This window comes from Botryllus schlosseri, chromosome 5, assembly GCF_051294905.1.
Source record: "Botryllus schlosseri isolate E-star chromosome 5, Bs_hap1, whole genome shotgun sequence".
Classification (NCBI taxonomy): domain Eukaryota; kingdom Metazoa; phylum Chordata; class Ascidiacea; order Stolidobranchia; family Styelidae; genus Botryllus; species Botryllus schlosseri.
This window is the reverse complement of record NC_137240.1, coordinates 11,751,529-11,777,732: the sequence shown is the minus strand read 5'-3', so window position 1 is coordinate 11,777,732 and position 26,204 is coordinate 11,751,529. Positions and strand designations below refer to the sequence as shown.

Genomic DNA, 26,204 nt, shown 5'->3' with positions numbered 1-26,204 from the left:
CTACGATATCTCCTTCAAATGCGGTAAAATGATAGGTTTACCATCCTTAACTTTATTGTTAGACAATCAAGTGATGGTAAAAAATGGTCTTCAACACAGACTCACTGCTGCACTTCGATGTATATTTATGTAGATAATATTTGAAACGATAAAAAGATGAATATTTCACAGTGAGCGGTATCTCACTGCATCGGGCGAGTCGGATTTGATCAATCGTCCGGGATCGTGCATCAAGTCCACAATATATTTGAATGGGGGATAATTACTCCCCTTTTCTTCGGACGACACCATGACCTCGTTCCAGGCACGGTTGTACTGCCCCAGCTCCAATGAGCAAGGTATCACGATGCTGTCTGCTAATACCTGAAATTTAGATGCGTTGTGATTTTTGGTTGAAATATTTGAATCATTACTGGTTAGTTGAGGGGGTCAGTAACATAGCACTTCTCCTTTTCGGAGTAATGAAGTCTAATTTTATCACTTTTTAGACCAATCACGGTAACAAAATATACTATTCGAAAATTGCATTCATATTTGACTGCAAGACTAGTCCCAATCTACTCAAAGCTAAAAATGCAAGTTCCCTCTAAGCCAGTGGTCGGGAACCTTTTTTGCCCGAAGAGCCATATTGGCCCTACTTTTTCCATCTCAACTCCCAAAGAGCCATACATGTCCATCAACTGTTACGTCACAATTGGAAATTCATGACGTCATGGTAGCACTAATTCGAACTCACTACATATGATTCCTCGTGCGCGCCACATTTTCTCAGTAAAAGCTGGTATTTATTGTTCGAATATAAAGCTCGAAATGAGGGGTAAGACGCAGACGGGCCAAGCCTACACCAAGGATAAGGCAATTCCTTGTATAAGTAGCTTAGAATTTATTATAACTGATATTAAGCGAATGTGACTGTCACACTGATTCCAAAAATCTTGGGTGGAGATAATAAAGTCAGCTGATCTGGGAGAATGCTAATCATGTGATTAAAAATTGCTAATTGGGACGCATCTCAGGCGGAGATAATAAAGTTAGCTGATCCGGAATATTGCTAATCGTATGAATAAATACTGCTAATCGCGACTCATCAAGTTGGAAAGGTTACGCCCGATGGTTAGTTGAGGTGTCCCGAGTTTTAAATCAAGTGGCGTTATCTGTTGCATCATAATGCGAAAACGCGTTAAAGGCCACCAGTTGTTGGATGAAACAGCAGCCTGATGATAGCGAAACTGCCACTGTAATATGTCGAATTATCATCATCGCGAAATGAAGGTCGTGTCCAATTCGTTCGGTACAGCTAAGAAATGGATTATAGAATATTGGTATCGCTCTGCAATGGCGGGTACATAATTACTTATAATTAGTGAAGCTATTACCTAGGAGGCCATCGGCACGGTCATTATCAGAAATATTTGTGTGTAGGAATGGTACGCAGTTTTTATAGATAACAACTTATCTATAGTTTGTTCTGGTTTGATAAATCAAGAGATTAACACTAACTTCATGCGCTGTGATCAACCGGTTTCCTTAATCATGAGTTGATAAATCGTGACGAACGCGATAATCGATTTTTATGTCTAATCCAACTTTACTATCTCCGCCCTAAATACTTATCGACTTCACCATTCTCAAAGTATTCGACGGTAACATAACGTTGCGCTACACGCATAAATTTTCTACTACACAGAACGTGGAGAAAACGGAACGTGGATAGCTATGGCGTTGTTTGTAATTCGAGTTTGTAATTGTGAGTGTCACATCGACAACAGTTCATTTCGCGCCGTAGATCAGGAAGACAATTTGTATTTGAAAACTGGGTTTTGAAATGGGCGGCGCCATATCTGCTGTGCTCTTCGAGTCAACGTATCGCACAATTCATGATTTCGATTCGGATACATCGCCAGGAGGTTTGAGTCAGTAGTCATTTCGATGGCGTGGGTTCGAATCCCATCGCTGCCACCACGCCAGGAAACAGAGCCTACTACCTGTTGCACCACGAAACGATGTCGCCACGCAATAAACGTTTATTACAGAAGAGACCTCTTAACAGCAAGGCAACTAAATAAACGGCGCAATCAGAAAACTAATCATTAGCGTGCCAATTAACAGGTGCCGAGATTCGGCTCCAGTATATTACAAACAATACTAGCGCATGGAATTTGCGAGTGATATTGGCCGCTGGCGTGAGAGTAACTTAAATTTGCTGATTTTGAAGAGAGAGGTCTGAGCCCCTAAACCGGAAGACGGCATTTTCTTTATCTCTCAAAGACATGTTTATACTGCCACGAGAATAGTTATTTTGGCCATGATGAAAGTTTACCAACAAGTCGCTGCGATATTGATCAATTCAGTACAAAAATAAATATTTGGCAAAGAGCCATATCTTATACCCAAAAGAGCCATATATGGCTCGCGAGCCATAGGTTCCCGACCACTGCTCTAAGCTGTTGTAATTGCGCAGTGCTGACACGGTCTATGTGCACACAAAAATCCGAAGTGATGATCTTTTTTTATTGGTTACGCACTGTTGTCCAAGGGACCGCGCAGTGGGTTTGTGAGTGCGTGCTGGCTCTTCGAAAATTAGAGGGAACATTGGTCTTGACATCGCTACGTCTACTTGTAATTATAACCAGCCAGAATCTAGCATCTGACTTATTTGATCCAGACTCAAGTATTCAAGTTCGGTACCAATAAATGAACAGAATGCTAAGTTCAAGTACGTAACTTTCATATAATTGCAAAGAAAAGGCTATCGGTTACACATAAAAATAAATATTTTCTTATTTGTCAACCAAGACTATGAGTATGACGCTTTTTGATCATACTCTACACCAGGGGGGGCAACTTCTCCGGGCGGCGGGCCTGATATGGGAAAATTAAGTGCTTCGCGGAACGGACTCCTGAATTGATATATGAATAGTGGATTTATCCTTCCATACAAGGAATATGACGTATTTTTCATAATCTTCAAGTTTAAAGCGCATAGACCAAAACAATATTCAATGAATTTATTATCGTAATGTAGCCTACTTCAATAGCTGTTGAAGTCAATGAGACATCTGTGGTCGATCAAAGTTGTAACACATTCTTAGAACTCGGCTGCATGTCGAACGTACAGCCCAATAAAGACTTCATACACGAAAATCATTTAGATTGAATCGCAGCTTTGTCTTATCAATATTCCCGGTCGAAAATGTCTGCTCGCAAATGTATGTAGACAAGTGGTATCGTGGCCATTTTTCTCAGGTTGGCAAACTTGGATTCGTTCAGTGACGCACAACGCAAGGAACTAAATAATAACCTACAGTCACTAATTTGATGAAGCAAGCAATATGGTCGGCCCGCGGGTCAAATTATTGTGTGAGATCGGAAACTGTTTGTGGCCGGCTCAAAATCCCATCGCGGGCCTAGTCCATATGTTGGTGGCCCCTGGTCTACACAATATTGCCATCTGCAAGTGTGCTTAGAACTAAGCTACAAGTTTCAGATGCTTTATGACAAAACCCATCAAAGTTCTGATGCTTCAATGGTGGGAAAAGCGTGCTGGAACGATAATTCCCACTGATAAAATAGTTAACTTTTGAAAGAAGCAAATAAATTTGGTATTCGAAAATATCAAACTCTTATTACACGACTCGAGTCCCTACAGTCAATATTAGACTCAGATTCGAGTATTGGAGTCATTGTGCATGTAATATAGCGTTCCGTTTACTGGTACTTGAGTAGCATGAATGTCTATGTTGACCACGTCTCCATGGCTATAAACTTGGATATCAGTATGATATCTACTGAATTCAGTATTTAAACTGGAATTGAAAAGTACAGAGCCAGGTTTTCGGAGTGACTTGACCAATGTAAGATAACACTACCTTGAACAGAAGAGCTCTGTGATAGAATGTGCCTTTTCGGATTCTCCCGATTGGTATGATATTCGACCCGAGTTCAAATTTCATTTCGGCGATTGGCAATTCCCAAGAGAAGTCCATTAGTTTCGCTCTCTCCACTTCGCCGCCCATCTTGTCAACAACATACCTGAATGGAAAGTATATTATTTGCGCCATATTTACTTTGGAAGGGAATACTCGACAATAATTTGACAGGGAAATATTGCAGGAATATTAGGTACCAATAAGTATATGGGTTGTTGTGGATGGGTAATTGTTGATATACAATTTGAAAATCGCAGAGAACAATGAATTCGTATCACTACATTGACTTCAAATTTTTGACTGGCTGTCTCAAGTAAGGTAATCTTGCGATGTTTTCAACGGAGAAGAATGTTTTAAATATATGAATGAGTATGTGGTGGTTTTTGCCAGTGAAATTCTATTGTTTTTCAGACATTCAAAGATCAAAATATCAAACACAACCTATCTTTGCATTACTGATGGTCTCTCCAGACGAGAGTAGGCCGAAAAGCCTGCAATGACTAAATGAAGACAGGAATAATAGGAATAGGATGTCGTTGTCCTTGATGTTTTTGCGGCCTATACACCGACTCATGGTCTACATACATACGACCTATGCATATGCATACCATGAGTGCATGATGTGCGAACGCCGCTGGACAAAGAAGGTGCAAAAATAGCCTTGTACAGCTTTCTAAGTCTTGCACCACCTCTCCGTTCTATCCCTGTGATACTTCACACCGAGCGGGGAAGTCATGGACACCAGTGTTACTAATCAGGTCTTTGGTCTGACACGGCTGGGAATCGAACCAACGACCTATCGATCAAGAAGCCGGGCGCTCCACCATTACGCTATCTTGTCAGTTCATGAATGTATTGTTCCTGACATGGATTTCGGTGTTGCCACAGTTTTGACATCGATTAAGAAGTGATATTCGGCAGCAAATAATAAAAATGTGGTATGACTCGCCTGTTGCCATTATTGATTGATATTTAGTTGCAAGCTAGCCTTATTGTTCATGGGTCATTATATCTTATCTGGTTTCCTGATGTGTATTTGCGGATATCGGCCAATTAGCTTGAATTGGAAACTTCACATTTACTCGAGATTCTACAAGCTGAAACAGGCAATTAGTACTAATTTTTCACAAATCATAGCGATGATGCCTTTAACAAGCACTATACGCTGTATGTATTGATATCATCTATGATATTTCTCGTAAAAGAGAGAGTATAAGAAAATGAGTAATTACTGGGCCAGAGCCACGATCTGTTCCCGCATCGTAGCCATAGGAGCGATGAAGTTCTTGACATCGCTAAAATAGCCTTGAAGAGCAGTGTCCACTGGTGGGCGGTAGGCTTGTTCTAAAAAAGAATACAAGTCAGGATTGCTTTAATACTTGAATTTTAGAAGGCTGGCGGTCACTATTTGTCACATGATTAACGAATTTTTCAAATTCTAGCTTGAATATAATAACAATTGGACACTACAGCAAGCGAACCCGAACTCCCACGGCTATATGCACTATCCGAGAGTATTATAGGTACAGGTGGGATAATGCTGCAAGATGTCAGAATAATGCATCATAGCAAGAATGAAATAGGGTCTTTATTTTTCATTCAACCAAAATACCATAGCAACGATGGCACTAGTATCTCAACAGTTCCAATAATTTACATAATTGATACTTGATTTGCTGAATTGATTTGCCGCGAAAGTCATGGTTTTGGCTGAAGTAACTCCTTCTCGCTCATGTTACACAATCTAATCAATAGGAGATATTTATCAAATTTTGGTCACCATGTAGGAACAGTTGGAATCATTAACTCAGTCCTCAATCAATAGGCTTTTGGACCAGGAGAACGAGAAATACATCTGTAGCCAATCGCTCAGGCTTGAATCCGCTAGCCAAAATATCCCTAATTATCGTTAGGAGCGATAGGTGTGCATTGTGCAATACACACCTGGGCCTGACAACTATCACGGTACATGCAAATGGAGAAACGGTGAACAATAGATGATGAATCAGACTCTATTATAAATCTGTTCTATGCCAAAATAATTCAAATGTCAAGGCATAGAAACATGACTGACGAAAATCTATTTGATTTTTCACTTTCTACTCTAGTTCAAATGAATTACTATATGGATTACACTGAATTTCTATATCAATCATGTCAAATCAAAATACTATATACATGCCAAAAAAAGCTTTATGTTGATTTGCACTAACATACTACAGTTTCGGCGAATTCATGCCTGCGTGATATGATTCTATGTTCGGAATGAGACAGCAGGGATATCTAGAAGTTTTAGATATCCCAGTCGAACAGGTAGGGTCATGCAAGTCAAGCTATGCTACAAGACTAGCATAAACCTTCGTCGATTTCTTTGTTCGATTCTAGCTCCATCTTTTCTTCTATGGGACATTCGGGAAGAAATATCTCATGTTATAATTCCGTGAGTGCGTATGTAAATTAATTTAGAATCATCGAAAAGGCTATATATTATTACCTAACTTCTCTGCACGTAGCCGTTCCGCCTCTTCCTTTGCTGCTGCTTCTTTATCCTTCTTTTTCATCCTTCCAGAGCAAAGGAGCATAAAATTAATGACAGTTATAAGGTAAATGTAATATCTTTCAGGAAAACTATTTCAAGTGTTTATCCTGTGAGAGGTACCGGTATGAAGATTTCAAATATTTATTGGAATTCTGCACCTGATAGCAGTATAATTAGCAATAAATTTTATGAATTATCTTTAAATATATCTATATGAAGAGATATGGTGATTCCTTAATAGGTACTCGATAGAGTCATATAAGTAATGTATGAGAATGCTTGAGACCTTGCAGACCAGGACAACATACTTGAATATATACTTGACTTGAACATACTTGACTGTGATGATAGCATAAACTTAGTTGTGCAGAAAGCTATATAGTATCATTTTATTACATTACATTTGCACTATATTGGTATTCTTGAAGCCTCAATAATGGTGTTAGTATATTGGTGTTGACGAGAATCGGATGATCAGCTACTGGCAGGCTGTTTGAAACTGCAGACAGTCTCCACTTGAGTGATGCCTTGACTATCTATCATTACGTCTCATTAGCCTTAACAGGAAAATTGAAACTAGCACAAGTAAAATTAGGATCTGCTTTTTTGAATTGAAATGCAACAAATGATAGTGCCAGATCTAGAGATCAAACAGAGTCATGAAATAAAATGTAAATTTTGGAAATGAACAAGGAACGGAAAATATAGTAGCAGCTTTATTCTCTAACGTATAAAAACCTTTAACTAAAAGTTTCCACAGTGATTTTGTGAAAATTTTGAACTATTTATAACCTTGTGGTTCCTTTGCATCGCCCAAGTACCATGATGCTACTAATGCCATGAAATACTAGTGAATAGCTAAATATTTCATAATTGCTGTGTATTTCAATTATATTTACGCTTATATTTTTAGTAAATAATAACAGAAACCAGCACAATTTGAGAAATATTACATGGATCAGTCATTGACATATGGTACACTAACATACAATGATTCACATCTGATTTACACTGTCTCATTATGATGTGAAATCGTTACAGTACCTAACATGGATGCAAAACAGAAGATCTAAATAAAATGTCCTATTTTAACGCGATCTGATTTCAAATATCGGAAAAACGCTAAGTAAAGTAGTTTGAAATACTGAATTTGATTTCAGTTTCTTCTTATTGTTGTTGTTTCAAAATAAGCTATTCTTCCGTGTCCAACATCACCACTATTCAGCAATGACAACAACATTCCATCGAGGGATAATCAGGTGATATATATGGGCCTATTTCATAGACGTGGAATGACCCAGACACTGCCAAGACCAAGACGCAGGTGGGGTCAGAATTATGGACTTTATAATGTCGTTTTTACATTTCTTTTCAAGGTTACACAATCTTTCTCACATGATTAAATTTCAAAATATGTAATTAGATGAATAAATTTTCACCAATATCAATTTCCCCTACCTGTTTATCAAGTAATCACGCTGACAATATTTTGTCTTTAAAAAGGGAGTAAAATAGTGTAAATTGTACAGAAATACAAAAGTGAACTTGAATCATCACAAGAACCAGTCATGAGTCCCAAATAGACAACAAAATTTTACCGTTTATTTGAAGCACCTTTGTTGCCGAGTCTTTTATCTGCGTTTTCACCGTTTGCCGATTTTATACTGCGAATAAATTTCGTGCAGAAATCAAAAAAAGAAGAAAAAACGGAATTTCAAACAGAATTACAAAACATGCAGCATGCCCAGAAACTCAAGCAAACAAAATATTCATTCCACTAAACAGCTAATGCATGCAGTTTTTATCATAACATCGAATAAGAAGCCATGGACAATTCAACTGGTAGAAACCAGGACAGCAAGAGAACATGGCATGGAGTTTGCATCATATATATAATTATATATGGATATATTACAACCAGTGTATTTGATTGCAGATTTGAGGAATAACCTATGTTGATCTAATCTGATATGTAATCTATTACAGCGATCACAGAATATGTGGGTAAATGTAGGCCTAATTGCCTATATCTCAAACATAGTCCAGTAAAATGATGACTACTATGCAATTTCAATCATGGGGTTCATTTTGATGTAGATTAGTGTGCAATAGCACCTGCATAGCAAAATGAAGATAATAATACATCATTGCTCTCGAGTCAAATTTTTCCAATAGCTTCAGCATGTGATTCCACATGATTTTCGATTAGTAATAGCCTACGTCGCAATCGATATTCAGTATATGACCAGTATTGATAGTTTGAGAAGCAAATTTGGCCACAAATTAATTGATCGAATCGCATTCTGTATATCCCATATCTATATTCTCTGATGTATAGCCTATAACACACAGATAAAGTCACCTGATATCATACTGCACACAAAGTGATGTTGTGCTGATCAAGTCTGATTGTTAGGTTTTGATTTCAGTTCAGTGAAGCAACAAAACTTCCTTACATGCTTTAGTTATACTTTCGGGCTAGAGGAAACGCTGATCATGGAGACATGAAAGTTAAAGAATAATTCAATCATGATTTGAAACGTACAGTGTTTGCAAATGATTCGAGAATCGATTGATTGCAAAGGAATTTCTAGAAGCAAAAATAAGTGCCGCGTGGCCATGCTTGAGCAAGGCAACCTTGCATGGTCATCGGACCTTTGGCTCGGCGACATCTGTGAGCGTTTGTACGATTGGTCGCTTGCGTCGTACCCAGCACTGTCAATCAGTCTCGCATCTGTATTGCTTTCATATTGATCAAGAGGATCGATTTCTAGGTCTTCCTCGTCAGATGAGCATACTCTGTACGGAATTCAAGATTCCAAACGTATGACCGTTAATTGCATCACTCGTATTAAATTATTTTTGGAATCAATATATCATGAGGCACATTGTTGTATCAATAAAATGCTGGCTGCAGTAAGAAAAGCACAGAATGTCTGAAAGGATAAATTCATTATAAGTATTTGGGAGAGTTAAAACATATTATAGTATGAAATTATCATTCATATGCGCTGCTGTAACATTCAAACTGGACTAAAACTAAACCTAAACTGAAATCACTAAATACACGTTGTAGGCTTGATGGTTGTCTGCCATCTGATCAATTTTCACCAATAAAACACCACAGCAAATGCGAACAGTTTGAACAAGTCTACAACATAAAACAAGTCACTTTCAAAGAACACACACGTTGGCAGATATCAGTTCAGCAAGCCTACATCAAAATGTTTGCAAGCTTGTTTTCTTATTTCAAAGCATATCTGACTGCAACGTAGAACTGTGTCAGGCATTTATAAAGATTTCAACTGTCGATGTTGACCTGGAACAAATACAATGTTTCACACTGCAAGGATAAAAACTACTCTTCCAAACCCAGGTAAAATTGAAAAATCACCAGGTTTGGAGTACGTTGCTACACAAAATCTTGGAACGCGAAACACCTGTCACAATCACTGCATTATCATTTAGTGATGGGACAAATCTGGGATTAGTGTTTGGCTTCAATCAAAATTCTGGGATTTGTAACATGGTCAAATCGTTTACCGGCTTTTGAATTCAACTTTTTCGATTGTTTCCATCCATGCTAGTTACAAGCGATGAGCAAAGTCCTTGATATAAATAAGGATTGAATTCCGGCGTTTCAGAGAATTTAACCCAAACTTTTCCATAGATTTAGATTCGCCCCATCACCGAACACAATTATCGAGACTCTCTACTTACGGTTCTGGTATTTTGCTGTTAACGACAATGATGGGTCGCCGTTGATTGACAGGTTCCTTCGCTAATTCTTCCAAGGGTAAAATTTTTCCATCTGGTCGGATCTGAATCATATAGAAAAACCAGTCGCATTGAATAAAAGAGTGAGGGCCTTAAATTCCCTAATTATAAGAATTTCGGTCACTTCATTACTTGAGGAAAACGGAAAATATCTATGATTCAAAAATGATATGAAATCAAACTTCAAATCGACAATGCTTCATGAACTTTCCATGTTCAACATTTTGAAACAATTTAAACCCAAGAATACAAGGTGGCCAAACCAAGATTGCTACATCAACTCTATGAAATCAGATTCATCTGTACCAATCCGGCATCGTAGAATCCATCTGTTACAACATTTTGCGAGCTTAGCTTGCCAGTGAGACTGTATTTTGCAGGTAGATTAGAGTCAAGAAGTTTATCGAGGGCCGCTGTGCTGTAGTTGTTCCGTCTTTTCTCAGACGCATTGATATCTTGCAGTACTTCCAATGCTCTGAAACGATGAATTCATGATTGAAATACGAACAATATATTTACAAAGATCTTAGTAATAGTGTACAAAACTATATGCAAATAATCATTAGTGATAACTAGGGCCAGTTTTAGTTGCAGTGAAATCCTTGAAAAGTTGCACTGAAATTTTGCAAGTTCCTTGAAATTATTAGGGTATGAGATACTCGAATCGTTCCGTATGCAAGGCACTGTAGCAAAACACAGTGATAGCAACTTCAACAAAATCAATAGCCTGAAAAAATTGACCCAGTGCCAAATATAACTTTCGGCGGTCTAGCCCGAATGTACGTCACAACAGGAAAGACCTCAAATTTAAATGACAGTGATAATCAAGTGATCTATACACATATAGTGTCAAATGTTTCCAGTAGAAAGTTGGCTGTATGAAAAATCGGAAAAACTTGCAAAAAGTTGCACCAAAATCGAAAAAGTTGCAAAAAGTTTCATGAAAAATCGAAAAAGTTGGAAAAAATAGCATGAAAGAATGAAAAAAAGCTGCGATATCAGATTCCTCCAAATAGCTTAATACATCATAGTACACAACTTCTGAGTATTTAGGAAGCTGCCGGTAGCTGTAAAAAGAAGTTGCAAATACTTTGCCATAATGATAACTACAGGTTTATTCATTCGTTTGTTTATAGATTCAATCAATGCAAAACCACTATATGATTGTGATGCTAAAAAACAGGAGTACTCAAAAACTGATAAGTGGAGATAACAAACTTTAGAGTATAAAGAAGCAGATTGAGGGGCTCTGCCTGTTACTATGACTTACCCTAAATTAGAAACAGCTGCTGCAGTTGGAGTATCGACACACGAGCACAGAATGGCAAACGACGCGTTTCTCTGAAGCTGAGCATCGGTCGATCGAAGATGTTGAACCAAATACTCCAATGCCTCATTCTTTCTCAACTTGAAGGTGAAATATGAAAACAGAATTAGCAACACAAGTCATTGACAGTTTGAAAGCAAAACGCGATTTAGACTTGGCCAGGGGAAGTATACTCGGCAGACATAATTGATTCACAATGTCTTTATTTGGTATTTATTAATTTTGGCTCATGTTTAAAAGAGAGAGGGTCATGATAGCTATTTATTTAAAACAACAGACGCTAACATAAATACTAACCCTAACACCAGCTAGCCTGACCCCTAAACTTGACTCAACTGCAACCTTTTCCCTAACCCTAATGATAATCCTAACCGACACACAAGCTAAGCTAGGGTTACCATATTTCAGGATCCAGACGAGGACGCGTTTTACAAATCCAAAAGTCAAGTTACCGAACTAGAAAACTGTTGATTTGAAAAATTTTAAGGGAAAACTACTTGTGCTGACTAAATAAAAAAGGGTCAATATTCCAACTAGACTCCCGATAGACCCATTTTATTATAACACTTTTGTGTCGACTGAAAAAAACAGGTCATTTTTCCAGCCCGACTCACGAAAGACCCACTCGAACGTCCACATTACCGATGTTGCGTCATTTATGGCGTTTTTATGTTGTGCCTGTCCAGTGACTTGGCTGTCAAAGATATAAAGGAGGACGAATTGCCCAAAAAGGCGAACATTTAGACGTCCTCGGAGTACATTTACAATTTCCTGAAAACGGAGGACAAATGGTAACCCTAGCTAAGCTAACTCAATCATAAACCATAACTCACTATTTTGAATATGTCTAGCTATCATGACCATCACTATCGCGGCCGGGTGTCAGAAATTATATGTCCTAATCTGATAGTCTTCAACCTCAGTTCAGTCATGTTTATAAATATTTCAAAACACAGTAAGATTATGGGCTGTTGCCTGCTTTTATTTAATCTGCAGTGAAATGATTCATTGTCAAACAATGTATATTATAGCCCTTTACCTCAGCTCTTGATTCTGATCCAGTAACATAGCACGCTATCGCTGTGCAAGCTTCTCTTAAAATCCTGACGCTATCAGACTTCAATGGTTCGGCCAAAGCTGATATTATCCCTCTCTTCTGAATGTCGGTCCTGGAAAAAGGTTTCACAATTTCAAGAATTGCTATAGGCCCGCTGACAAATGGGATATATTGTCTCAATTCATTATGTTTAGGCACTTTAAATCTTATATTTGTCACCGATCTTCACAACTTTTTGTAATTAATGAAACATAACAAATTTTTGATGTGGTCAAGACAGATCCATACGGCTCCATTTATTCACCTCATTCAGTAAGGTGTTCCAAAGATTACAAGTCTTATGACTTATTTACACTTGACAGTTAAAGTAGAAATTACCTGAGCTGTTCATCGTGAGACATATTTATCAAACAGGTGATGGCATTCACTACGACGGCTTCTTTCTGAAATGTTAGGAGAGCGATGAGCTGCTCCACGCCATTTTGCGCAATAATTTCTCTGCATAAAATATCAGACGTGAATTGTTACGCAACTAACAACAATATTTACATCACTTGCTTACAGGCAGTTGTTTTTGTGGTTTACAGTCAGATTTGCGAGAGCCAAGGTTGCCGCTTCTTTCACATCACCGGATTCGCTTTGCATAAGTTGAATCAACGGCGGTATCCCCTCTGAAAAATGAACTCGAAACTGAAGTTTTTTAAAATCTTAATATGTACACAGAACTGGTCAGTAAAAAGATAATTCGACTGTAAGGGATCAGGTAAACGGGGGAGACAGCATAGTGGTGAGCGTCGGCGCCATCTACGCAGTCGCCCCGGGTTCCAGTCACGCCGTCGAAGGATTTTCTGGGCTCCTCGACCGACAAGATAGCGTAATGGTGAAGCGTCCGGCTTCTTAATCGGTAGGTCGTGGGTTCGATTCCCGGCCGGGTCAGACCAAAGACCTGATTAGTAACATTGGTATCCATGGCTTCCCGGTTTGGCGCTCATGGATTACTGGGATAGCATGGAGGGGTGGTGCATGACTTAGAAAGCCGTAAAGGCTATATCTGCACTTCCTTGTCCAGCGGTATATGCACATCATGCACTCATGGTATGCGTATACGCAGATCCTGTGTATGTGTATCATGAGTCGGTGTATATGCCGCAAAAACATCAAGGACAAAAATAAACTACGTCCTTTCCTTTCCTCGTCCCTGGTGTCACTGTTCTTACGGCGACACAAAAAGTCCAGAACAAGACCCGATAAAGAAGGAAAGTACAACAAATAACGTCTAAAAAAGGACCCACGAAGAAAGATTAACATCGAAGAAGACTGTGACATCGGGCACTTAGGACGAGGTGGATGCGTGATTAAGACACCACAAGTGATCGTTTCAGCATCCCCCTATCTGTTCATTACATCCCATTGTACATTGTGTGTGTGTCTTGGGCAGATGAAAATTTCATCTGACAATTATTATTCAACTTGGACAACAATTGCTCCAGTGATTCTCAACAAACAATAACTCAACAGGCGTTAATTTATTCACTAAAAGATCGTCGACTCTCGTCAGCAACAAAAGTCAGCCATACATTGAATCATATTCCAACAGTAAGTGATAGTTTCCGTCATTGCAATATGATCGAAACATGGCATAGGCCTACTAGTAAAAAGTGGAATACGATAAAGAGCGGAAGCTACGAAGTGCAGATTTGCCAAAACAAAAAAACACAGCTAACCCTATGAATATTCCAAAACAGTAGAGTATTTTCTAGTTTGTTATTGACGTCCAAGCCAGGGCTTCGGAGCAGCCGTAAATTTGCATTGCTCCAGCTCCGGCTCCGGAGCTTTCTTCTATCATACATCAGCTCCGGCTCCAGCTCCGGAGCAGCATTCTTACCATTGCTCCGGCTCCAGCTCCGGCTCTGAAAGCTATCGAAGGTGTCTGTCTGTATCAGGGGTGAGCAACCCGCGGCCTGCGGGCCATATGTGGCCCGCGAGAAGGCTTTGAGTAGCCCGCGAGCTAATTTCACATTATATTATCAAAATTCTGTTATATTATCGAAATTGAATTGCTCAGATTGTGAACTCGCTAGGCCAACCAAAAATATGATTAGTCCGGCAGCGGCACTTGGGATGTTGATGACTGGACTAAAATATCAGTTCCGACGCATTGGCAGATCCAGGGTCCAGTCACATTTTAGTGAATCGTCGTATATTACAATAAACTAAAAAATCACTTTGCTCCGTGCCACAGCATTAAAATTCTGATGCGGCGTTTTAACACTGGCACTGTACTCATTACCATTAGCCCATACAGCTCAATTCAATCTTTAAATGTGCGATTATTATTCAACTGTAACTGTAGTAAGGGCAAAATGGGCGGATATAACGACGTGATCAATAGAAATTCGATTTGTACCAAATGGCCAATGGTTTGACGTTCGATATTGGTGCACTCGTTACCAGTCCATCCGGTGTCGATAAAGTTTATCGGAATATAATATTTTCCCGTTGAAACGAATCGAAAAATCGAATGAAACACTTTGCCATGCACATTGCGCCATGCCTATAACGAATTAAACTATGCAGTATGCACATTGCACATTTACAAGTTTACGAAACAGATGATTACAAATTGGAAATCGCGTATCAAATCAGTAGTTTGTCTCCAACATAGAATGCTATGGGGTGTTGGCCTACTCTTCTGCCATCCCCTATTTAAGCTCGAAAATCCTCGCAATAACACTGTCCACTTTCGCGGCCCGACTAAAGAACTATCACGGAAAAACGAGTATTTGCTTATCCGATTCATAGCAATGATGAGACGGAATTTCTCGGCTCGTGCTCGTCATATCGGCATGTGCAACGAAATCACGTTTTTATCATCTCTAGCATTTCGCGTAATACATAGTGATCATTATTTTCGAACCGTATACAATTGGCCAACAAGGTTGTGCTGATGATGAAATTGCGGGTATGCCGAATACCCACAATATTCACAGGCATATATGTCGCATACCGAGGTTCGGCACTCATATATGAAAATTGAACATTGAACATACGACTGCTCTGCTGTTAAACCCCCAGGAATATGGTTAGTCGGAAAAGGTAGTGCCAAAGAGGAAAAGATTCTTAATATCGCGAAGGCCTGCTGTTGAATTCGGTGAACTCAGCAGATATGGTTGTTGCATATATAATAGCATCTTATGAAATACGTCGGAGCCGGAGCTACCCCTCAAATAACTGGCTCCAGCTCCGACTCCGGCTGAATTTTATATAGAGCTCCGGCTCCAGCTCCGGTAAAAATGCACGGCTCCGGGGCTCCGGTTCCGGCTCCAAAGCCCTGGTCCAAGCTATCATGAATTTGAATAATTACCTTTTGAAACATTAATATAGCCTGTTATAGGTAATGCTAGTAGGCAATGTTCCCTCTAATTTTTGACGTGTCTGCGCACACTCACAAACTCACTGCGCAGACTCTTGGACAACAGTGCGTAACGACTAAAAAAAAGTCATCACTTCGGATTTTTTGTGCGCAACTTAGATTTTCTGTGCACAGAGACTGTGTCAGCACTGCGCATTTGCGCACTGCGCAGCTTAGAGTGAACATTGCTAGTAGACCAGGATGCATGTTAGATTGATAGACGGCACGTTGTCTTTTTGACATCCTCCAATCTGTTCATTACATAGCGTCGTGTCTTGTGCCTCGCATAGTACATTATCTATCTTGTGTAGATAAAAATACCTATCAGCGTTGATGATTATGAGTAGATGTCGGAGTAGCTACCTCAATACCGACTGATTTGTGAGTCCATTACCGTTACTTACATTACACACCGTACTTTGGCCGCTGGCAATGACTATGGTGATGTAATGTGAAAAATAAGTAGCATAATATGAAGGTGATCATACCCAATTTCCCAAATGCATCCCGCGCTGCCAGATTCTCAGATAATATACATATAGCCTGACAGACGGCAATCTTCAATCTTTCATTGTCTGAGGTGCACATCGCGATGAGCGTTTTCTCAACTTCTTGCTCGTGTAATATCTTTGCATTCTCGACTGAAAACAATAGGTCACTTTACGAACCAGGTCAGAAATTATTTCAACTGTCAAAGCGTCTAAAATGATCCCAGAGCCCATGACAGTGATTAAGGTGCCAAATACAATCCTACTTATGTCACAACAGGTGGGAGATAAACAAGGCGTATGGTACATTGGTACATGTCAACGTGACGAAATTTTCAAAATATTATCCCTGACTCTTTGACGTGTTGTTAGCCACTCTGGTCACTGAACTGTTAACCAGGGTTGTAATCAGGGCTGTGGAGTCGGTAAATTTTACCACCGACTCCGGCTCCGACTCTGACTCTACACATTTTCAATATACCGACTCCCACTCCGACTCCTGAGTCTTTAAACGTACCGACTCCGACTCCTGGGTCTTTAAACGTACCGACTCCGACTCCCGACTCCGACTCCAGCATTATTACCAATTTACTTCGAAAATTATATGCCACATTGTCGGTTGAATGACTATCATACAACCATTAAACATATGCAAACATATGATTAACGGTGGCATGCTAAATTGTTTCATTGTGGCACAGCTCGAATTATCCACTATGCAATTAACATGAAAGAAAGATTCGCTAAATATCCTTCCTTTTTCAAGTTTTTATAACATGGACTCTCTAATATCCTGAAATATATGAATCATTCAAATATGGCAGATATCCAATCCTGTATAATAAAAATGTAGATAAAAAATCCAAGTGTAGCTCTTGTGTATGAGTCAGCAACTAATAAAGAGATTGAACTTACTAATTTTGTCATTGCACACTATCCTGATTACAAGCACACACACTCTTACTACTAATAGACATTGGTCATAAATGGAATTTAGTTAAGTAGTCAAAGACCATAGCCTATGTCTAGTCTACATGTACTTAATCAAGTATTCAAGGATTGGGACTTGCAGTCATTCTTAATCATTTGTTCGACCCAAACAGCTAAGCTACACTACAAATATTTTTAATTTTGTCAAGTGGGAAGCATGGTTTGGTCGTCTTTACATCATTTTTACAATTTTACAAAACCAGCCGATTAATTTTCTCTGTCACAGTATCATGGTATAATTCCAAAAATTGCATCAATTTTGACTGCATCGCGAAAACTCAACTTGCGTTTTTCTTCCCCTGTGCAACTGAGTTGTAATTTGCAAGTAATGTCTAATTTTATCTATATCAGGGGTGGGCAACTTTTTCGGCGAAAGGGACACCTGAGATTTACGAACCATTGCGCGGGCACCTGGAATGTTGATAACCTTTTTTAGTCGTCGATAGGAGCGAACCGAATTAGGTTACATTGCAAACAGGACTTATATTAATACGCTCTAAATTGATCACAATATGTCATGCAACTGTGCAATGCGCAATTAGGCCCTGGCCGCGCCATGCGCGAAATGTTTTTGCAAGATAACGACTGAATTAGGCTATATCAATAAATATGTCGCTAACATACATTGGGGGTCGCATCTGTATATACTACTGGGCTCATTTGGCAAGGACAGGATTATTCGACGTTTGGACATAGTAAAATCGACGGTATCAGTGAACATGCCTCTATCATTTTGTGCAAATGTTTTGTCGACGATCTCGCTGCGAGTGCACAAGCGAAGCCGCATGTTGGACGACACGTTATCTCCTAATTGCGAATAGTTAGACTCAATTCGGTGAATAATATGTATTTATAATTTTCAGAAGGGTGCTCAAATACCGAATGCAAGAAATCTAGTGACAATGAATCATGCGAAGTACCGAGAAAAATTTCAAGTCAAATAAATCTGTTATGAAATATTCTACTTTATGGTCATATACGAAGATCTGGAATAAATGAGGCTGACACCTGGATACGTCAATGCCTCAAAACTGATGTTTTAGTCATCATCAAATTTCGCGGTCATGCTAATCAAATTTTGGTTGGCATTGCAGTTGTACCTGATGTCATTAATAATTTCGAGAATTACCTCGCAGGCCACACCTAACCTTCTCCTGTGCCAAATTTGGCCTGCGTGTCACGGACTGGCCGCACCTGATCTGTATGGTTATTAATAACAGTGATTGGTGGTACATAAAAATTATATTGAAAATTCCTTGAAAGCAAATGTTTTCATGATAGATAAGTTGGAGTCGGAGTCGAAGTCAGGGTGATTCTCACAAACTCCGACTCCGACTCCAGTCAGTATTTTCCCACCGACTCCAGCTATTATAGTTTTCACAACTCCGACTCCGACTCCATCAACCGAAAATTACCCCGACTCCGACTCCACCGACTCCGACTCCACAGCCCTGGTTGTAATGACTCGAGTCATGACTCAACTCGAGTCAGACTCGAGTCGCGATTTTTAGGTGACTCAACTTGACTCGAGTCATTTTCTTGAAAATGTAAAATGACTCGACTCGAATCAATTTGTGTATTGACTCGACTTGTACTCGAGTCATTGCGCATGATTCGGAGCAAGTCATATGACTCGACACTGGGTCTACCAACACAGGAATTTCATTGTCATTTCGAAGAATAGCAAAGTTATCACACTATTATTATCTCGTCTATCAGTACAGGTACTTGAAAATGCTACCAGAAATTGTTAAAAGTGAGGAAAATTAGTATAATATGAATAAGAACCATTCAATATCACCGAGCAGAGTTCTAAAAAGTGGGTTTCACATGACATTAACTCGGAACTGACCAGTCAACACAATGACTTGGATTCGGACTCGAGTCAAAACAATATGAGACACTCCACCCCGCGACTTGGACTCGAACTTGACTTGGTGGTGAATTGAAAATGACTCGACTTGACTCGAGTCAAAACTATAAAAGTGAGATTGACTTGGGACTCGGAACCATGTGACTTGATTACAACCCTGCTGTTAACCCATATTTTCATTATTCTTTGTAATAGGAATACTTACTAACATTCAGAAAATATCTTTGACACTGAGTTGATCATGAAATATATTAGTGGTTACCAATTCCACAAAAACTAACAAACTTTGTAGATGGGAATGATGTTGACATCAATGAGATTCGTGTAACAAGATTTGCACAATGAACCAATATAACATACATATAACTAAGGCTACTGCATTTTATATAATTTTAAAATTTGAAACAGTATATCGTACCATTTTTTGCGGCCCTTGCCATGGCGTTGGCGGCGTGGATTTGTACTTCCGGTGTCGCGGATTCGGTTGTGAATGCCAGAAGTTTCTCCATTCCGCCTGAGTTTCGGAACTCGTCGAGAGACTCGTGGTCTTCCAAGCAATTCGCGAGGACGTTAAGAACGTTAACGTGGAGGTCTTCGTATTCCTAAAAATTCATGCGGATAGCAGCAGGCTACAAACATAGACTGTAATTCATTGTGACAAATGTATTTATTAGTCAAGAGATGGAGCGAGCAATTTTTTACGGTCAAACTAGGCTGAAATTCGCAAAATTTAAGCTTTAACCCAGCAATTTGAATTTCAGCCTGATTCAACTCCCCCCTAAAAAAAATACTGGAAGCGACTGCTGCAACGATATACACGCTTTCACATAAGCTAACCCGATTTCACTTCAACAACTTGGCGTATTTTACCTCGAAGCCGAACACAAAAAAATGCCTGAACGCTGAACCTACTTGAATCTGTTTTAATCGGCCAAGCTACAATTATATCAGATGAAATCGTGTAGAATTAGCATTTCCAGAAACGCGGCAATCATTGTGATGGATAATTAATATGAATCAAGATTGATATAAAGAGTTTCGTTGATTAGTTATTAACATGTAATTGCGATTACTTTATGGTTCAAGAAATCCACCAGCTGTGCGAGACCTTCATTTTCACGCAGCACAGTCCTTGTTTCGCCTGCAGACGAAGTCAATCAATAAGTTGATAGAACGCTATAAAATACGCTGTCCGTCTCACCGTCTTGGGTGATTGCAGTTAGCGTGTTTAGCGACAGTTCCTGGATAATTGCGTATTCCGATTTTAGGAGATCCAGAAGTGTTGGTATGCCTCCGAGCTCTCTTACTGAGCCTCTGATTTGAAAATCCTGTAACACAATTTGAGAACAAAGGTATTGCAAATGAAAATCAGTCAATAGAGTCGGTGAAACAGATATATGAGCCATGATTCCTTGTATATCCAATGGCCGCTTTAAAATCATGGTTTGTAATACACTGCCGAGATTAATTTTAATTTCGAGATTGTGTGCCGTTCAAATTGAAAAAACTGTCACCAAGACAGCGGTATAAATTTATGCTTTCATTGTCTCGCAGTCTAGCATATAACCAGAGGTGGTCAAAGTAGTCAAGAAATCTACTCAAGTAGAAGTAGCGACGAAAAAATCTACTCAAGTACGAGTAGAAGTACTTCTTCAATGAGCAACCTGAAACTACTTGAAGTAGAAGTAGAATTGACTGACTTTAAAAGTACTCAAGTAAGTAAGTAGTTATGAAAACGATCCTAATTCGTTCACATGGACTGTAAAAAGGTGCAAATTGAGCTATGCGATAGGTGACGAGCTTGATTCATTTGATTCATACCAGCAGTTATCCAATTTTCGATAGCATAAGTATTCGTCCACATCATGGGATGAAAATGATAGTATTCACATGGAAATGCGATGCTAATCCGATGTTTTCTCGAACAGCACGTTTTAGAAAATAGCATGGTATGGCGCCATTTCCTATATTATAAGGCTCGTAGTTTAGTCGAAGAGCAATACGGAGAAGTTGTATAGGATACGGTAGACTTTGCGCGATTAGTAAACGGTAATAAAAAATATGGTAGACCGTAAAAATGCCATATTGTGTAGCTTTATTTCTAGAAATTAAAGGCATTACTACACTTTCTTTTATACTTTAACATGTATGTTATCCATACAAAAGAACTGATAATAAATATAACTCAAAGTATATGATACTGGGAATCGAAAGTGAAGTATAAATACTACTTCTAAAAGCAGAACATGTATTTCATGTTTTTCGTCCAGAAAATTTCAAAGACTGTGGTATGCTAGAACAGCTCTAAAACTAAAAAAGTCAAAGCCCACTTTTTCAGATTTGGACACGCCATGGCCATGCTAGATGACGATATGGCAAGTAAATGCTAGATTGCGAAACATCAGTTTCAAACGTTATATACTGTGTTATATACTGTGATGAATTATTTGATATGGACGAAGGGCGACAATGTGGTGTGAACGGGACCACGCCAACCCTCTACCTAAATTATATTCACCGATACTTTCGTGAAATCATACTGGTCACTCCGTATCCAGCACTGCGCGCGAAGCGCGACGAAAATTCTGGGCTTTACTAAACTTATGAAAATTAAATGTTGATACTCCGTGAAAACAGCCCCGAAATTCCTCAGGCTATCTTCCTGATTGGAAGATTGAACTACTTCTACTTGACAAACTGAAAATAGCGAAAAGTAAGTAAGTAGATCACAAAATATTATAAAGTAGAAGTAGAAGTAGCGAAAATCAGATCTACTTGAGTAAGTACCAGAAGTAGAGGAAAACTACTTGTGTACTTCGAAAAAGTAGAAGTAATTCGTTACTGACCACCTCTGCATATAACCCAAGAGTGTTATACTGCACTGTTATATGTATTAGAAATGAATGATTGAGGTGAAAAGGCCTTGAATTAATTGCCGTCAATTACCTGAACCAGATTGCATACAGCTTGAAGAGAGTTCTTTTGTATATCCGGATCGGGTGATTCCATCAAATTAATAAGTGGCTCCATGCCTCCGTGCTTGTAGATTGTAAGCTTGCTATTGTATTCATTTGACATATGTGCAAGGAATAAGCTAGCAAATTCATTGCAAACATCGTCTTCTGCAAGTAGAGTAATAAAATGTGTGTTAAATACACTACTGTATTGGATTATTTCAAATTCCTATGAAACCGTAATGTCTGAGGCTATAATTGCTGAAAACTGGGGAGATAAGCTAGAATATATTCAAGAATACAAGAAACTAATATATAATTTTAGATTAACATTTGAATTGTCAACTCATAAATTTCAGTAAAAGCTTTAACTTGCATTAATCGTTGCCAAGAACTAAACTACTACCAAACTGCTACTAAAATAACAGTAATGTCGGAAATCTTTTCGTCATGCGTGCCAACGTTTTGACACTCCATTAATTACTATAAAGATCATCAAATATTATTACCATCGCCAAGTAACTGCACGGCTGCCTCTATCGAATTTGTTTTTCGGAGTTGCTGTCGTACATCAGCTGCAAATGAAGGGAAGAAATTAGAGTATTATTGATATCAATCAAATACTTTGTAGGACGGCTGCAAACAAAGTCATTCAGGACCTTTATGATAGTAAGAACCCGTGCAATTGTCATGTCTTAAGGAAGATTTCAAATTCTAAGATATATTATAGCAAACATACAATAGCCTCACCATTTCCTGCTGTTACACCATACGCCATCACGGCATATCGTTTGACGATTTTGTCTTCATGATTTATTAGGTTCGCAATCGCCTCTAGAGCACCCATTTCCAGGAGTAATAATTTGTTTTCATCGCCTGCAAAATGAGTATTTTAGAGATATGGGATTACAGATGATAGAAAATGAAATGCAGACTTGGTGCTGGTGGATGTAGGCACTAATTTTACTCAACTAGAAGTGAAAGCAATACTACACATGGTACTCTGGATATACATGTAGCTCTTTTATGGTCAGAAACAAACCATAGTTCTTCGTTCAAATATTCGATTCAGTTTTAAGTAGTCCGAATTCATGTATTGCCCCATCTACTTATGAGACTTATTGCTACTGTGCCTGGTCACATGGACTTAACTTACTAAAAATGACAATTCTGTCTATATATTTCAGAATGCATACATTTGTCTGCAAATCGGTACACTGCTTCGCATGCTTTCTGCAGAACCTCTTCTTCATCGGATTTTAGCATCAAAATTACAGTTCCAGTCTTTCTGCTTTCAATGGTGAGCGGATCGAACTGTAAAAGAGAAAAACTGTCATAACTGTTGCACACTCCCTATCGTTTAGGCATCCTCCTATCTGGTTATTACGTGATACATCATACATTGTGTATCTTGGGCAGATGTAAATATATATTGCCTATACTGACACATGCACCATTCATTTTTGTAGCTTCTTTTTACGTTATCCTCCACTGCACAATGTGCATGCCTATTATATACATGGTGTTGGTCAAGGTGAGTGTCTTGCAGGGTTGTAATGACTCGAGTCATGACTCGACTCGAGTCAGACTCGAGTCACGAATTTTTGGTGACTCGACTTGACTCGAGTCATTTTCTTGAAAATGGAAAATGACTCGACTCGACTCGAGTCAATATTTGGATTGACTCGACTTGTACTCGAGTCATTACACATGACTCGACCCAAGTCATTGACTCGGCACATTTTATATGACTTGAAGATGAAGAAATTTGCGAATCGTACTGGCTAGATCAACGCATATGACGAATTCTGCCAATATCGCTATTTGACGCCACTGCTTTCGTTGCACTCGTCTGATATCAGATATGCCGCCGTAAAATAAACAGACAATGGCACATATAGGAGCAAAGCAGTGCACAAAATTATCCTGTGATGAAGAGGTAATAGATCCTCCGCAATAAAAGTACTCGATACTTTTCAATTATACAAGCGAGCAATCGAAGCAAAGTTCAATTAGAGGCAATGAAATGACTCAGATGGTCAAGTACTTGGAAGAGACTGATAAGCTCATGTGTAGATTTGAAGGCGATGATTCTTTGCATTATTGGGCGACCAGAAATAATGAGTATCCAGTGCTCTTCAATGTGGTTCAAAAATGCTTGTCAATTCCTGTATCTAGTGCACCAGCGGAACGTGTTTCAGTAGATGTGGATTTATTCTAAGGTCATGCCGCTATAACATATATGAGGATCTCCTTTCCACTTTAGTATTTTTGAATTGTAACTCATCATTGATTTGATCTGCTGTCAGTGAAAACACACAATACACTCCATCCATTTGACGTTTTGTTAGGTATGTGCATTGTGCACGTGAGTAATAATGAATGGCTAATGTTGTGTGATTTTTGTACAATAGGGTTGTTCAAAAATAACTTCTTATTTATTTTACTGGGTGGCTACTTGGTAAAATTGTTATGTTGCATAAAAAAAAACACTGAATCTGGCTTAATTTTAAAAAGTAGAATCAATGATATGAAAGGAGAAAATTCTATATTTGAAAATAAAGGGAGTGTTTTTGGTGAGAAATTATTTCATATAATATAATTAGCCTACATGCTAGTAGTAAGCCGACTATTTTTTCATATCCAAAATATTCCACTCTAATAAATTCGCTTTTTCTAGTTGGAATTGAGCCAAATTTGCTATGAATCATATTTTTACACAATATAACAATATCATGTGGTGGCCGATAAAATTCGAAAATCTCTATTTGTAGTTAATCCAAAATTTCCTCTCATATTAGTAACGCTCCGGGGCTGAGCAGGAAAGCTGACCTTTTTTCAGTCAACCACCTGACAATGTGAAAGAAAAACTGTACGTCTACATAAACATGCATCTGTTGATTCTCTATCAGCTGGTATCTAGACGTGAATTCGTTGGTTCTATATCAGATAGCATGTAGATGTAGAATGAATTCGTTGATTCTCTATAAGCTATAAGCTAATTCAGGATTGAAAACATGAGTTGAACATGACTTCAATACTGTGACTTGGACTCGACTCGAGTCATAACACCATGACTCGGACTTGAGCCTTTAAACGGTGACTTGGACTCGGACTCGACTCGGTGATGAATTGAAAATGACTCGACTTGACTCGAGTCAAAACCACAAAAGTAAGATTGACTCGTGACTCGGAACAATGTGACTTGGTTACAACCCTGGTGTCTTGTTAAAATACTACAGTACTCCAAGACTTTTTGGCACTCTCTTTTCTTTACATCACAATCTTTTCCATTTCAATAAAAATGGTGATGATGAAGAATCCGAAGTATTTGCAGTAATTTATATTTTAAACATAGTCGTCTAGAGCGATCAATTGAACTGCTCTATGGTGTGCGGCACGAGAAATCCACCAGAATCGTACATGTGAATATCTTTCAATAAACTTCAGCATCCATGTAATAAATCAGCATGGATACACACCTTTTAAAATAGCACAATATATAGCTGCAGGGGCATATACCCATATACAGAGAAAGAATTACTTACAACATTCTTAGGAGGAGGGGTGACTTCTTTCTTCACCTTTTTACCCATTTTGGCATTTATATTATTCCGTATTTCAACACAGAGTACCGTGAACTGTATCACCAACTAAACCAGGGGAAAGATTGAATGAAAACTGTCTAATGTTTTATACATGTAACGAGATGTTGAAAGAGTATATTATGTCAGCTGCTGTCTCGATTAATGATACTTGTCAACATGCTTTATATTTCGCAACTAACTTCATTTCAGTAAATATACTTAGCTAGTAAACTTGCTTTGAAATGTAGCTATTTTGCCACTTCCGGAATAT

At 38.7% G+C, this 26,204-nt stretch overlaps 1 protein-coding gene across 7 annotated transcripts; it reads right to left on the bottom strand.

Annotated features, from left to right (window-relative positions):
• Positions 1 to 108: 108 nt before the first annotated feature.
• On the bottom strand, positions 109 to 26,204 carry LOC145439736 (armadillo repeat-containing protein 3-like). Of its 7 annotated transcripts, XM_080317341.1 has the most exons (22): positions 25,895 to 26,204; positions 23,543 to 23,660; positions 23,097 to 23,222; positions 22,856 to 22,921; positions 22,339 to 22,514; positions 20,594 to 20,720; positions 20,466 to 20,533; positions 19,811 to 19,994; positions 16,530 to 16,682; positions 13,192 to 13,300; positions 13,008 to 13,127; positions 12,612 to 12,741; positions 11,516 to 11,652; positions 10,552 to 10,720; positions 10,189 to 10,289; positions 9,124 to 9,267; positions 8,067 to 8,132; positions 6,424 to 6,491; positions 6,287 to 6,328; positions 5,162 to 5,273; positions 3,870 to 4,032; positions 109 to 363 (listed from the first exon to the last, which is right to left on the bottom strand). In XM_080317341.1, exons 1-22 carry the CDS (start codon positions 25,940 to 25,942, stop codon positions 166 to 168), a joined length of 2,625 nt encoding a protein of 874 aa, XP_080173467.1. In that variant the 5' UTR covers positions 25,943 to 26,204; the 3' UTR covers positions 109 to 165. The 7 variants fall into 7 exon arrangements, with proteins under 7 accessions (XP_080173467.1, XP_080173469.1, XP_080173468.1 ...); XM_080317343.1 differs by lacking the exon at positions 8,067 to 8,132 and having other exon boundaries at positions 9,106 to 9,267; XM_080317342.1 differs by lacking the exon at positions 6,287 to 6,328.